Genomic DNA, 14,247 nt, shown 5'->3' on the forward strand with positions numbered 1-14,247 from the left:
GGGGGGGATCTGTCTTTTTTCCTCTTTCTTTCCTTCTACTAATTATGCTGCTGTTCTCTCAATTTGTTTCTCCCTATCTCTCTGAAGAGTAGGACAGTCAAATGCAAAGCCCCAATGAAACTCATCAAAAGTATAGGCAGATTACTTAATAGAAGTGTCACAGTAACCCTATCACACTTGAAAGTGCAAGCCTAGGTGTTTAGAAAATAGGAGACTCAGACACAGGAACTGTGTTAAAAAAACAACAAACAGAAATTAGATCAGCAAAGTTAGTGAAGCTGTAGTTAAGAGGCACCTAAACAGCCTGAAATCACTATGGGCTAAGGAAGCAGAGTAACATCCTGGCCCTGCAAGGGATGACAATATTCTCACTGATTTTACCATTATTAGGATTTTATTCTGTATATCTGTATTCCTGATAAATTTGCTGGATGCCTGTTGCTTCCATTTCATTTGTGGTTCCTCCTCTAGTGTCTGAGTGCAAAATATATACGTTTACTTTCACTGAAGATATTAGCGTTCAGCTTAACTGGCCTGGAGATCCTTTCAAAGCCCACTCCTGACAGCTTTTTCCATACCTGTATAACTGAAGAAGCATCAGAAGGCTGCAAGGTCCATGCTCCCTACTTGCATGCCTGGGGTTTCCCAATGAGATGATGTACTGGGCTGGTCCTGGTGCTGTTCAGCGCTTGAATCAAACTTACAGAAATCATTCTTTTCTGTTAATACTGCAGAGGAGATGATACTGCTTGCAATAACACCAAATCTAATCTATTTTTCTTCTAAAAATTACTAGTTTATATTTGCAGGATGTCTGACTTCAACAATAGAGGGTGCTTGTTTTGTTTCATTTAATAATCTGCAGCAGTACTTCATACAGTTTAGGCTGGTTAGGATGAAGAGAACTGTCAGCGTGGCCAGAAGTCCTGAACAACCAAGTTGTCCTAACTGACAGAGCCTAACTTCAGCAACAGATGAATGTTAGGGGAAGAAATCTAATCATCTACTGGTTAGTAGCAGCTAGCTGAGATGGAAGAGCTTTTCCCTCTCTACTGAGTGTTTTTTCCCTAAAACATGGACAGGTTAATAAGAGTATTTAAGTGCATTTTGATAGCTGAAAATAGTGAACCATTTGCTTCTAATCTAGTTGTATTGAAAGAATTTAGTCTTTTATTTTTTCCCTACCATGTTTTAAAACTGTGAAAACACAGAAGTCTTCAAAGATCAGATTGTGCTAACTTTATAGGATTGCAAGAAGGAGAATTGAAGGCTTGCCTACATCTGGACAAGCCTGAACCAGTTTAAGTCTTCTGTATTTCCAGATATGGGATAAATGAGAGCTTAAAGAGTGAAGAAGTAGTGCAAGAAGTGCAGGAACAGCCACATCCCTGGTTTTCTCAGAGTTTCATTGCTGTGTTGTAGCTCCTGACAGCAATTATTTAATTTTTAAATGATAATAAGGTATTTGAGGGGGAGTAGGTAAAGCTGTCTTGATAGCAGGCAACCCAGTTCTCACTGACCAGTGAGTGAACATCTAGGCTTGACCTTTCCATCCAGCCCCTTCAGAGCCATTTAACTCCTTATGTTTAAGGACAGGATTAATGATAATGTGGAATGGATAATTCCTTTAGAAATGTTGAAGTGTGTGTGTGCGCATGGATGTGTTTAACACTTACTTTTCAAGGTGTGTCAAAAAGGGTGAAGACATGAATCTAATAAGATTCTTCTTTTTGCTAGAATGGATCGCATCAAAGCCAGGCAGCAAAAATACAAAAAGGGTAAAGAGAGGTTGCTAAGTATGACCCAGGAGTCCTCAGAAGGGCCAGAGATTCGGAAAGTGTCTGAGGAAGATGACGAAGGTACCATTAGCTATTTTTGTACCGTAACTGCAGTTGAGCGTTAGGGACCTAATAGTTGGATAAGTGATAAATTGTTCTTCAAAACTGTCAGCACATAACTACGCCGTTAACTGAGTATCAGTTTGGAGCTTGATTCAGCCAAAAAATCTGGGGTTTTGTACTGCAATAAGGTTTAGAAAAAATGGTTTGCTTTGAGGTTACTTTTGATTAACTTCAGGCTGTTGGCAAAGAACTGAATAGCAGCAGAGATTTGTTTTGAACAAAGTCATTATCAATAAACCACAGTGTTACAAAGAGGTAACATCCATATTTTTCCAGCAAGATTTTCTGAATGCTGTGAGGTTTTTTTCAGTCACTAAAATGTTTATGTGCTTTTAAATGTTGTTTAAAACATGGTAACAGATAAAATGATACCTATCTAGTGCCACATTTCTAGCACTGACTTGGGATCAGGACTTACTGGATTTAAAATTTTTGGAGCCTGAAATGTAAGGGGATTTGCGAGGAGGGAAAATATTTTCTCCTTGAAATGACAATCATGTGACTGCATGTTTTAAAACACAAAACTGAACTATTTAACTATTTTGGAGTAGAATGCTGTTTTAACTGCTGCATAAACTAAATTTCTGCTTAGTGGTCATGCTTCTGAATGATTTTAATATTGAATGTGTTCAGTAGATTTGACATCTGATGTGCTCATGAAAATGTAGCTCTTTTGAGAGAAATTAAAAATTATTAATCAGTGTAAGAAACTTGTTTCTCATTTTGTAAAATTAATATTTGGACATATTTTATTTTAGGAGAAGCAGACAAAGAGAAAGCCAAGGGCAAAAAAAAGCTGTGGTGGCGGCCTTGGGTTGATCATGCTTCCAGTAGGTTTTCTCAATCATCTTACAAATATGTGGATTTAACCCTTATATCCTTGACCAGAATGAAGGCATTCCCATGACCTGTTTGTTTTATGCCTGGTTTTATGACTGTGACTTGATAGAAGGCTTGGTTTTTTCAACAAATTATTTCTACTTCCAAATCTTCAAGGAGCGAGTTTAACCATATTTTGGACTTCTGTGCACTGGAAGCATAGCTAGCTCATGATACTTTGAGCATTCGTAGAAAAATATCAAATCTGATAAACACGTGCCAAAAAGAATCTATTTTGGCCTCAAAAGTCTCAGCTCCCCCCCTACTGCAAAGCACAAAATATTTTAAAAAGTGAAGGTGAAGGTTTGCCAATGCATTCTAAGATTAGTCATAATTTCTTTTTCATATACACACATCATACATCTTTTTTTACAGTTCATCAGTCATTCTGCTGTCAGCTGTAGAAATCTGAGTACCACAGTAGGGCAGCAAGACTGTTCTCAGGACTAGACTGCATGGAGCTCAGCTGAATATCTCTGATCACACTTTAATGTACTGTTGATGCCAGTTGTTTTGTTATTTCCATTTTTGTGTGTGTGTTTATTTGAGAGCAAAAATGTGTTCAGCTTTATGCACAAGAAATTATTAGCCTGTGACACTCATATCATTGTTGCATTATATATTTCAATTTGTTTGTGGTCCAATACAGGCACACAATAGAGTTCTTCCATACATTATGGATTGGGTAAAACAAGAAAACTGAGTAGACTGCAATTTCAAATCAGATATCCTCCCATTGGATTTTTGTGGAAGGAATCAGACATGAGCTATTTAACAACCTCTGAAGATTTAAAAAATATTCAAGTGTATAGCAATGATCAGAGTTAAATATGAATGTCTGTATTGTGCCTGGTCATTTAGTTTAAAAGAGTCACTTCAAGTAATATTTTTACACATCTACATACTGCTTCATTTACCTGTGTGCATTTATTTATAACTCCAGCATATATATTTGCTAACAGCATTTAACAGAATGTCATATGCCTATTTCTATCAAGTCACAAGTAAACTGTGCCTCTACTTTTATTTTTCTAAAGGGCACACTGCCACTTTAGAGAGACCTATCCCTTTTCAGTAGTCTTACGAAAATAAACTTCTTGCCCTGTAGCTTCATTAAGAACAACAATGACAGAACACATCAAAACTATAATTTGCAAGTTTTTACTGTAGAATTTCAAGCTACGGTGTTTTTTGAAGGAATGGGATATGGTCTCTTGTTTATTCACCACTGGTTTTGTAATAAGAAGAACTGCTCAAAGAAAGACATTGACTTTGGCTTTTACTTATTTCACCCTCATTATTTAATGTTCTTAGGTGGCAACTTGTGTTTTGGTATTTAAACAGTGAGCATTCTTGAAATTATTTACTGCAATAATGCAAAACCTTGTGGGAAACATCACAGACCCTGATCCTGCAAACAGTGCATTGGCTCATTTGGCTCATGTTCACACCCACTGAAACATGGCACTGACAGTAGGTGTTCACAGGCATATAAACTAGAAATAGACTGGTATTCCCCATCTGTTCTTTTTGAAACACTGCTGTAACTGCAGCATTCTGCTGCACGTGGCTGTTCATCTCAGTAAGTGGGGTTGTGGCTGTGGTTGTATATATGTATATATTGAAGTTGCTCAAGCTTGAAGTTTTATGCCAATTCTGATGTCTAATTTAGGTTTGTATTGATTTTTTACACCACTCGTCATAATTTTATTATACAGAAAGATACCTCATTTTGTATATCCTAAGAATTAATACACAGTCATAAATTTGGCATTGAGTAGAACAGATAGGAAACATAAGTGAGGCTTTCCTCATTGACACTCACTCACACTGTCCCTTGCAGGGAGGTATGGTTCTTCCTGTGCTTATGGATTACTTATGGAGCCCCACAAAGATCAGCAGGCGTTAGGGCCACATGCTTTGAGGTCCTCAGCTGCTTCTGGAGCACAGAGTTGTGTCTGATGTAGTGCAAAAGATAATGCTTGCAGCTGTCCTGAGGAGCTGGTTCCCTCTGGACACAAGCAGATGATGAGATTATGCTAATTTATCCCGCATGGCTCCCCTTCTGCCACCACCATCTCATCCCACAAGGAAAGCCTGCAAGTCCCTTTTCTCAGTAGAAGAAAGTCACATTTTGCAGTAGGAGAGGGGTCCCCCAAGTCCAGTCTGGCCATGAAATATTGTACTAGTAAAATCTGGCTCTTCAATAATCCCTGTAGGTGGCTAACACACTTCCATTTTGATGTGTGCAAGAATGCATTATTGCTATTCAATCATACCTCCCTCGTTAGTTGTAAAAGAGACATAACTGCTACATTATAGTCCCATCAGATACCCCTTAACCTCAGAATTTTGGAGGGAGACCACTGTAGATTTGTTTTTCTGCCAGTTTCAGGCATTCCATGTCTGACTCAGTGGTACTTTGAGCCTTTAAGGAATTGCACTGCAGTAGAGGTTTCCCCTAGGTGTCATACCTCATCCTGCTGATCTTCTGTGTGGACAATTTCTGTTGCTGACTATAAGATAATTTTTTATGAAAGAGAACTGCAGACTACTGGCTCTTAAAATCCATTCATCTCTTTAATGCATTATAAATGGGCATTCTTAGAGGCCCTGTACCAAATAATTAATTTGCTTGTTCCAAGAAATTTTCAAACTTTCTTTTCACCTCAGTTCAGCAATTAGAACTGCTGAAGTGGACTCTCCGTCCCTTTGCAGTGCATTCATTAGTGTTAAAAGTCATAACAAGGCATGTTAGACACAAAATTCCCTCTGTGAGGGAGTTTTAGATGCTGAAGTTATGATCCTATTGGGTTCTGGCAAATTTCAGAGTGTGCTTACCCTGAGGTTTGTATGGTAGTTATGTGTGGTCATCTGTGCACAGAGGATCTGTGTAGAATTCAAGGTATGATTGAATTAAAGAAATTGTTACTTTTCCAAAAACCTATAATGAGGGTTAAATATAATTTTCAATATAAATATGTATTGCTCCATATATCCAGATTGTGTGACATTTCATCTGAGTAACTGTTCCTTTAAATATTTCAGCTTAAAAGTGGAAATTATTTATCAGTTTTCACTGCTGAATGTAATGCTGTGATTTTGATTTTTCTCTTGCTCATTACCTTATTTTTCATTTCTTTTGTTTCCCTTGTTTATTCATGTAGGCCTGTTACCATCTGAGAAATAAAAAACATTGCTTCTGTTCAAGGATATAAGGCCTAGCTTATTCACTGCGCATCTTTACTGTATCAAGGTTTCAGAATCTTTCTGAATCCATGGGCAAAAAATTGAAACTCATTTGTGATCACGTTAATAGAATCCAAATGATCTGTTTTAAACAAACCAAGGTTTTCCATTACCTCATCAAAGCTTAAATGTTTGAAGAAATCATTAACTAATACTATCCCATTCCATAGTTTAAAGGATACCTCAGCATTTTAAAGAGAAGTTCTGCATTTTTTGTCCAGTGGTACTGTTCATGTAAATTCATTTACTAACCTGCTGGGCCTTTTTACTCCCTCAAATAATGATCAGTTCCAAATTAATTTAGACTTAACTGTCATTTTTTTTCTTAAAAAAACTTAACTTAGTAACTTGACATACTTCAAGCTTTTTCTTTACATTTTCTTCTCATGGTGATGTTTTTCTTAGTTCTCGTATAGTTCTCATTCATGCCCAAAGTATCACAGAATAACATCAAATAAATTGCCTGAGACCTTTTAATCTCTTGCTTCTTCTCGGTTTTTCACCTCTCCTGTTTATGAATTTTTATGTGACTGGCTGGCTGTTCATAGGTCTTGGGGCAATTGACAATACAACTTTTCAGAAAAATAAGAAAATATTTTGTTTCACTTAGTGGTCAGAAGTGGAAATTATTATTTGTTTGAGACGGATAGTGAAGAGGAAGAGGAAGAGGAGAAAAAAGAAGAGGAAGAGCCTCGGAAAAAATCTGCATTTCAGGTACTTTATGGTAATTTGATTTCTAGTTGACATCTGGAAAAAAATGTAGGCTTCTCATAAATCCAGCACATATGTTAAAGCAGCCAGTACATCTAAAGTAGACCTGAAAAGTATTGCAAATCAAATTTCTTGCCAATTTAAAATGCAAGTTTACCTGTTTAAAGCATTGCCAAATTCCTACAGGAACTATAGTGAAATCATATCTCCATTCACTTATGCCTGAGGAAAACAAAAATACAAAAACAAAGGTTAAGAAGTTGAGCTTTATTTTTTCTGCATTGCAATAAAGGCAGGTGAGGAAGCTGACTTTCCCCTGGCACTGCTGTACAGTGCTTCAGCGGTTTTCTGGTTTTGAGTGGATGTTATCGTTCCATGAAGAAATGATCCTGAAAATAATCAGCTTTTCATGGAAAAAGAATACATACTTAATTTTAGTAGTAGTAGTAGTAGTAGTAGTAGTAGTAGTAGTAGTAGTAGTATCATTATTGACCCTCTTGGACCAGAGAAATATATTCTTGGGTTATAAAGAGCTTAACATTTAAAATTACAAAAGGACACCACATCGCTTTCTCTCCTTTCTTATTCAGGATAATGTTAATTAATATATTTGTATTTTAAGTCACAGACTGCATTGAAGTAAGAGGATATTGTAATGTTAAAAAGATAGCTGAAGTTTCCTAACTGGGTTCCTACCTGTAGACTGGTTGATGTTAGACAGTACCAGGTATTGAATCCACTCGCTTAAATGAAGAACTTTGGTGAAGAAGTTAATGAAATACTCATGCATATAGGATTGGTTTAACCTTCATAAGACTAAAGTTTGACTTGTTGAAGAATTTTCTGTAATACCACAAAACTTTTTCAGGTCTGTAACTTTAAAAGCATAAGCACATTTGTAGCTTTTTGCAGATGAGCATTCCTATCCAGATGCAAGCTCACATCACTGCATAACTACTGAAAGCCCAGCCCAAGCAAGAGCAAAAAACCACCTCCATGCTCTTCTATTCTTATGCTAACAGCTTTCAAAAAAGCTTCCCAGACATTACTGAATTACAAGAAGAAATATTTTATTTAATTCATTGATGCAATGTGCCTTTAGTTTATATACTTACATTACTAACTGATTACATTTGTTAAACTGCCTGCATAGTATTGACATGGAAAGATTTTTTTCCTGACCTAGAAAAAGGCAAAACAAATGTGGATGAAAAATTATGTGATAAGTAGGATTTATTTTCTACTATTCATACTAATTGTTTTTAATATTTTGCATTTAACTCATCTTAGACCATAAAAGTGGCTCATGAATTTCTAGGTCATGTTTTCTTTCTGGTTTTCATGCAGGTATAGAGGAAAGTTTGCATTCTTGTTTCTGCTGATTAAAAAAAAAAAAATAGGGACAACATTTTTTTCAGATGTGCTGGTGCCAAGCACTGAGATTTTAAAGAGTTCTAAACTTGAGGTCAGAAGCTAATAAGAATCTTTCATTTACTCTGGGTTTTGGTTTTTTTTCTTTGTTTTGTCTTATTTTTTTAAGTTCAGTCCTGAAACTATTAGTCTGAGGATGAAGGATCTGGGTTTTATTTCACAGTTCTGGTCAGATGTTCTGATTAGGTGGCCAGTTCTGCAATATGTGCAACATGAAGATGTTGGATGGCTTTAAGAAGGAGGGGAGTTGTATAGAAGAGAAAGTTGGTTTTGTTTATGAAAATCTTGTTCATCATTTGGTCATCATATCTTGTTTGCTTTGTATCACTATACACATGGTCTTAATAAAAATACTGGCAAAGTGAACTTGTTTGCTGTAGAATCTGCTAAAGAATTATTTTTAACTGTTGATTTTTCTTTTAGTGTAAATTGCGTGCAATAGATAATTATTAACTTGGAGATTTTATTTATTAGAGAAAACAGGGAGTTGAGCATCACTGAAATTTTATTGTGGAAATCACAAACGATCTTTTTTCATATTGGAGTCTATGAATGTAAATTTGTTCTTCATAATCTAGATACAATCATTCACTAGATACATTTATTAATATTTTCTTGTTTTCTACTAATTGCTCTTGCTTTGTCCTTCTTTATAGAGAGCTATTGGGAAATTTGCTTCAGCCATTTTAGCCTTGCCAAAGTCTGTCATTAAACTACCCAAAACTATTCTTCAGTATTTAATCAAAGCAGCAAAGGTACTTGACATTTTGTGAGTGCTCAGTATATGACCCATCCCATAGTTCCTGGTGTAATGTATGCCTCTGTCCTTGTCTGCATTTTTCCTCTTATATAAATGATTAAAAAAAATAATGACAGCCAAAGCTTCATTCCTAGTAAACACAATACATTTCATACTCTAGGAGTGGTCAAGCCACACACACACAAAAAAAGTGGTTTATCTTTTTTTAAATGCAACCTCAGAGAGAAAATGCAGACCGAAATTCTCATTTTCTTCTGATACCATTCTGCAAGATATTCACATCAAGTTGCATGTATCTTATGGACACCGTGGTAATTGATCTCAGAAAGCTGGTAAAAAGTTTGTAAAATACACATTCCGCTCCAGACCCCTTCTTAGCTTTCTACTTTTCTCACCTTCATCATCATAACAAAAATTTGTGCATCTTCTTTCTTGTCCTTCAAGAATAAATTTGGTGTTTCCTACCTTGTAGCACTGTGTATCATTTTATACTCCATATATGTAACATGAAGTGGTGAGCATTACAGATTGGGTGTACCAGCTCCAAAGCCTAAAAGATACTGCATTTAAAGTTTGTCCAGTGGTAAAAATCTAAACTAATACATATGTATTCTCCCAGTCAGTCAGCTCTTAAAATATCCACTGCTTAGAAGAAGTAGTTACTTTAGATTTATTAATCATAGAATCATAGATTGCCAGGTTGGAAGGGACATCAAGGATCATCTGGTCCAATCTTTGTTGTCAAAAGCATGGTCTAGACTGTGCCCTTTCTTCAAAACAAATGCCCTTTCTTCATTCTAATCTTCTACCTTCTTCCAAGTCTGCCTTTTACCTCAAATTTCTTTATTCACACTATGACTTTGGCTAGTGTACAGTTTCTCAGCTATCTTTTCAATAGCAGATGCTGACAGTTTCTGACTTTCAGTAACTAATACGGTATTAGTTCACTTAAGTATTATTATTCCTCCAGATCACCTTCATTAGGTGAAGAAATGAGAAACCATTGCTTCTGATCCCACACATTTTCTCATGTGGTGCTTGCTTTGAACAAGCTAGACATACCAAAATAAATGTACAGACTTTGAGAGATTTGGAAGAGGACCTTCTTAACAGTACCAAAATAATTTCCTCTCCACTGCTTTACACATTCACAAAACCGAACAAAGTACTTTTCCCTTTTAAATTCATTTAAAGTCAGTTTGACAGTTTTTTAAAAAAATGCTTTTAATGTCCCAAAGCAAATTTAAAAAATATAAATAACCCAAATTAGAATTTTTACCATTCTGTCCTATGAGGGGCAGTTCCAGCTTCACTGAGATACACGTGTGTTATTGTCATCGTCTGCATGTTTGTCTTGTGAATTAATAGAGCTGTCTTGTTATGCTGCTTCATTTTCACCCTCATGCCTGTGTCTGTGTGCTTCCCTGTGTGCCCCATCTCTATTAGCAGGATGTGTTGCTTAGAAGTAGAAGATAATGCAGTGCCAATTGAAGATGATTACCATTTTTCAATGGAAACCATAAAGGGAACAAAAGAATATCTTTTGTCCAAAGGAGTTGTGGAGGAGATACAGTTACTTTAGTTTCTGTTATTCACATTTTACATCATATAGGGAAAAAAGATAGGAGTGTTACTGCTTTTTTCTGTAACCTTCCTTCACAGCTTCAGCAGAACTATTCAAGAAGTTACTTTCGGGTAACTTTTTTTACTTTTTTTTTTTCCCCACTGCTATAGCATTTATAAATATTTTGGGCCAATTCCATGCTTCATGTAGTCATACAGGTCAACAGACTGTTGATCTGAGTGAGTGCTGTGAGCAGGATTTGGCCCCATAAAATCCCCCTGATACATAGGTAAGTATTACTGTCTTCATTTTACAATTGGAAAAAAAATAGAAGAAGGGTTCATAAGTGACTTATCTGAAGCAACAAAGGGGAGCCATTGTCAAAATCAGGATGAAATTTGAGGAATTCCTGACTGCCAGGTATAGGACTGTGCATAGATAGCAAATCTGTAAATGTTCCACTGGGATCTGCATAGAGGAAAAAAATTACCTAAAGTATGAAAAATGTACAAGCACAAATACCTGTACTGAGATACTACTACATCTTTTGATGCTTTAGTTAGTTGATTGCAGCACTTAAAGTTTCCATTACTCTGCATCTTGCCTGTAAAATGATGAAGTAGAAGTACAGAATTAAATGGAGGGATTCAGGTGAAGTAGCCCATACACACAACAGGGTATTAATTCCCAAAGTTCAGACCATGAATTTTTGTGGGTTCTAATGAAACTTGGTTCACCCACAAGTGTTTTCACATTTGGTTTTATGCTTTCAAAAATAGCACATGAAAATTCAGCAGATCTGCAGGGGAGGTGTTAGATTTGGGATTCAAAATATTTCCTTACCCCTGCAGATCTGAATGTGTTTACTCGAACTATGTAGTCCTGCTTGTGGCTTACTCTCCAAACATGAAGAACCTTGAAATAAATGAGTTTGTTCCTTCCAGTTTGTTTATCAGGCCTGGATTACTGACCCTAAAACAGCACTACGACAGAGGCGCAAAGAGAAGAAAAATTTTGGGAGAGAGGAGAAGAGAAGGCGAAAAGGATCTGGGGATGGTAGGTGGACTTCTGTATTAAAAAAAAAAAAAATGTAGCGTTAACTAGAGGGTCTGTTGTTCCTGGCAGTGAAAGGCAGCTGAGTTTTTTGAGGGCAAGTGCTCTCAGTTCTGGCTAGGAACTGGAAAAATGAGTTTGCCTTTCGCTGGCTGTCTCTCCCTGCCCTAGCCCGACAAGGCCAGCCATAGCTATGTCCTTTCATTCTGCACAATGCAAACTGGGGGTGATAAAGAAAAGGGGAAATGTGTGTTTTCTATGGAGCTGCAAGACAACACATTGCAGAAAACATCAGCTATATGAAAGCATTTGTGGGAGTACTTGCAAGAGAAGGCCATAACCCTTTGAAGGTGTAAATTTATAAAGCAAATAATCTGGTAGTTGACAGCATTTCTCCAGAATATGGGAGTGTAAATGCCAGGTGTTTGGCCAGAATCAGGCAAAGCAATGACATTAGCCTTCAGTCCCTCACCTTATAAAAAGGGTTATCTTGCTCACCAGGTTTTTCTAGGGTTGCTCAAAGGCTTTCATGTTGATGATAAATTCATGTGTATTCCCAGGGAAGGCTTTGCATGTGACAGACAGACTTAAAGAACTATTTCATGAGGAATTTCCCAAAGAGCTGTAGTTCAAGTGGAGCTGCAAGAAAAATTCAGTGAAATAGCCACATATTATTTCTTTTTGCCGCCCTTCCTCTATTGTTCCCTAAAGAAGCTTGAGTTGATATGTGGGGAGGAATATCAAGAAATGTTTTTAATTTTCCATACTGTACTCGCTGAGGAACACAAATATCCATGAACCCTGAAATTTGCAGTGAATTCAGCAAGTAGCAAAAGGAAAATATATAAATGTTAACAGGATTTTACTGGAACTCTAAAATCACTTATGCCTCTGGGAAAAAAAAAAAAAGTTTGTAAGTGGTTCATATCTCTTCATCTTTTGCTCCTTTTGTAAACAAGAAAATAAAATAGAAATTCAGAAGCTTTTCTGGTCAGTGTAGAAGAGGGGGACACATTCAGGCTGAATCAGCTGGAGTTTTCCTTCATTTGGCATCTTCACCTCTGAAAAAGAGGGAGCATTATAATTTGCTGCCACTGAAGCTGTAGCTGCAGTTACTGGGTATTTGATAAAGGAGAGTTGTTTGTTCTGTCTGTGATGCTATGTCACTCTTCTGCTACAGCCCTAAGTAAAAGCATGTGGTGATTTCAGACCAACTGTGCTGCTTCATTTCAACCTGAAGGTCCCACTCAGTTTACATGGGTTTGCTGGGTCAAAGGCAGGAGATCAGAGCACTGATCAGGTTGCCCTTTGCAGAAGCTGAAGCAGTGTGACTGAGAAAGTGCCTGCATTTACACCAACAGATGATCTTGCTCAGCAGCCTGTCTAGTGAGAAAATACCACTGCAAGTTACAAGAGAGGGGTGGTCATCCATGAACCGCCTTCATTAGCAGAGTTGGCCCCTCACTTGAGTCCTTTAGAAATGGAAATGTGGTTTTTGTTATAGTGGTAGCTGAGGAACCAGTCACTACTGCTTAACTGTGTATTTTCTAGCTTGAATGGCATATACACCCGTACATTTATAGGTAGCTCTCACTGTTTCAGTCATTGTTTTCAATAGGTGGTACAGATGCAGACTGTGAAGACAGCGAAGAGGAACCTGTCAAGAAGAAATCTGATGGGCCAGGTATGAAGGCAGTAAGAGGGTTTCTCTGCTGTTACAATGAAGTAGTGACCAGTGGCGTAAGCAGCATATGACAGACAGCATTGCAGTGATCCCAGGCTTGCATAAAGCCACAAAATCCATCCTAGACTGAGCAGTGAGAACTTCCTACTTTCAGGTTTTCAGTTGCCAGATTTACAAGTCCTGAGCATAGGAACTTCTACTCCTGGACTATTAGCTACTGCACTCATGCATGCAGTCCTGTGTTAAAATCTCCATTGATTTTGAATGTCTGAAAAGTTACTATTAACACAAGGACTTAGTGTTTTTTCGTTATATTTTAGCAAGGTTTAATATAATACTTTTCTCTGGTACTCACCCATTCAGCAAGGTACAATAGTCTCCTCTAAAAAAAAATGGTATTTTCCCAACCTTACTTACTGTCATTCATAACCAGACCTAAGAATACTCTGCACAGCAGAAGAAATGCCAACAGTTTTCAAGATCTTGCCCATATTGAAAGTTTTCCTATGAAAAAGTAGAATAGGTCATAAATATAAGCTTGGCTCTTCTTCCAACTGGAGTAAAAGAAGAAAACAGACTCTCTTAAGTCTTCAGCATGGCTTACCTTGAGTGAAACTTTATCTTCAAAAGCTACTTTTCTTCTCTATTTAAAATTGGTTGCTACAGTTCCAGTTAGAATTATATCCCTGAGTGAGTCACAGGGTAGAAGATGTTACAAGGATGTGAAGATGTCATTTTTCTCATGAGAGCAGTGGTCTCCGATAGACAAGTTGCATTGCTATAGGGCTTTTTTTGGTGGGGTTTTGGGAGCTTTTTTATTTGTTATTTACTGGTGATGCAGTTACCTGTGTTAAAATGCTGAAGTGAATCACTCAAATGTATCTCTAGAGAAGTACTACACAGGAGTTAGAGAAAGAGAACGAGATTTATAATTGATTTATATTGGAAATAGTCAATTTAAGGTGCTTTATATTTTCATTAAAATACTTTGACCATTCCTAGGTAAAATTCATTA

At 36.9% G+C, this 14,247-nt stretch overlaps 1 protein-coding gene across 8 annotated transcripts in view; it reads left to right on the plus strand.

Annotated features, from left to right (window-relative positions):
• PIEZO2 (piezo type mechanosensitive ion channel component 2) overlaps positions 1-14,247 on the plus strand; it is a 259,140-nt gene that overhangs the window by 207,101 nt on the left and 37,792 nt on the right. For 4 of the 8 annotated variants that reach the window (XM_026842251.1, XM_026842249.1, XM_026842243.1 and 1 more), the window contains 6 exons: positions 1,738-1,859; positions 2,660-2,731; positions 6,640-6,743; positions 8,828-8,926; positions 11,440-11,551; positions 13,167-13,232. In XM_026842251.1, coding sequence (XP_026698052.1) covers positions 1,738-1,859; positions 2,660-2,731; positions 6,640-6,743; positions 8,828-8,926; positions 11,440-11,551; positions 13,167-13,232 — 575 coding nt within the window. The remainder of the gene's footprint in view (positions 1-1,737; positions 1,860-2,659; positions 2,732-6,639; positions 6,744-8,827; positions 8,927-11,439; positions 11,552-13,166; positions 13,233-14,247) is intronic. The other 4 variants (XM_026842250.1, XM_026842244.1, XM_026842246.1 and 1 more) reach the window with 1 other exon arrangement.

Source organism: Athene cunicularia, assembly GCF_003259725.1.
Source record: "Athene cunicularia isolate RWA chromosome 2 unlocalized genomic scaffold, athCun1 chr2_part1, whole genome shotgun sequence".
In the NCBI taxonomy this organism is placed as follows: domain Eukaryota; kingdom Metazoa; phylum Chordata; class Aves; order Strigiformes; family Strigidae; genus Athene; species Athene cunicularia.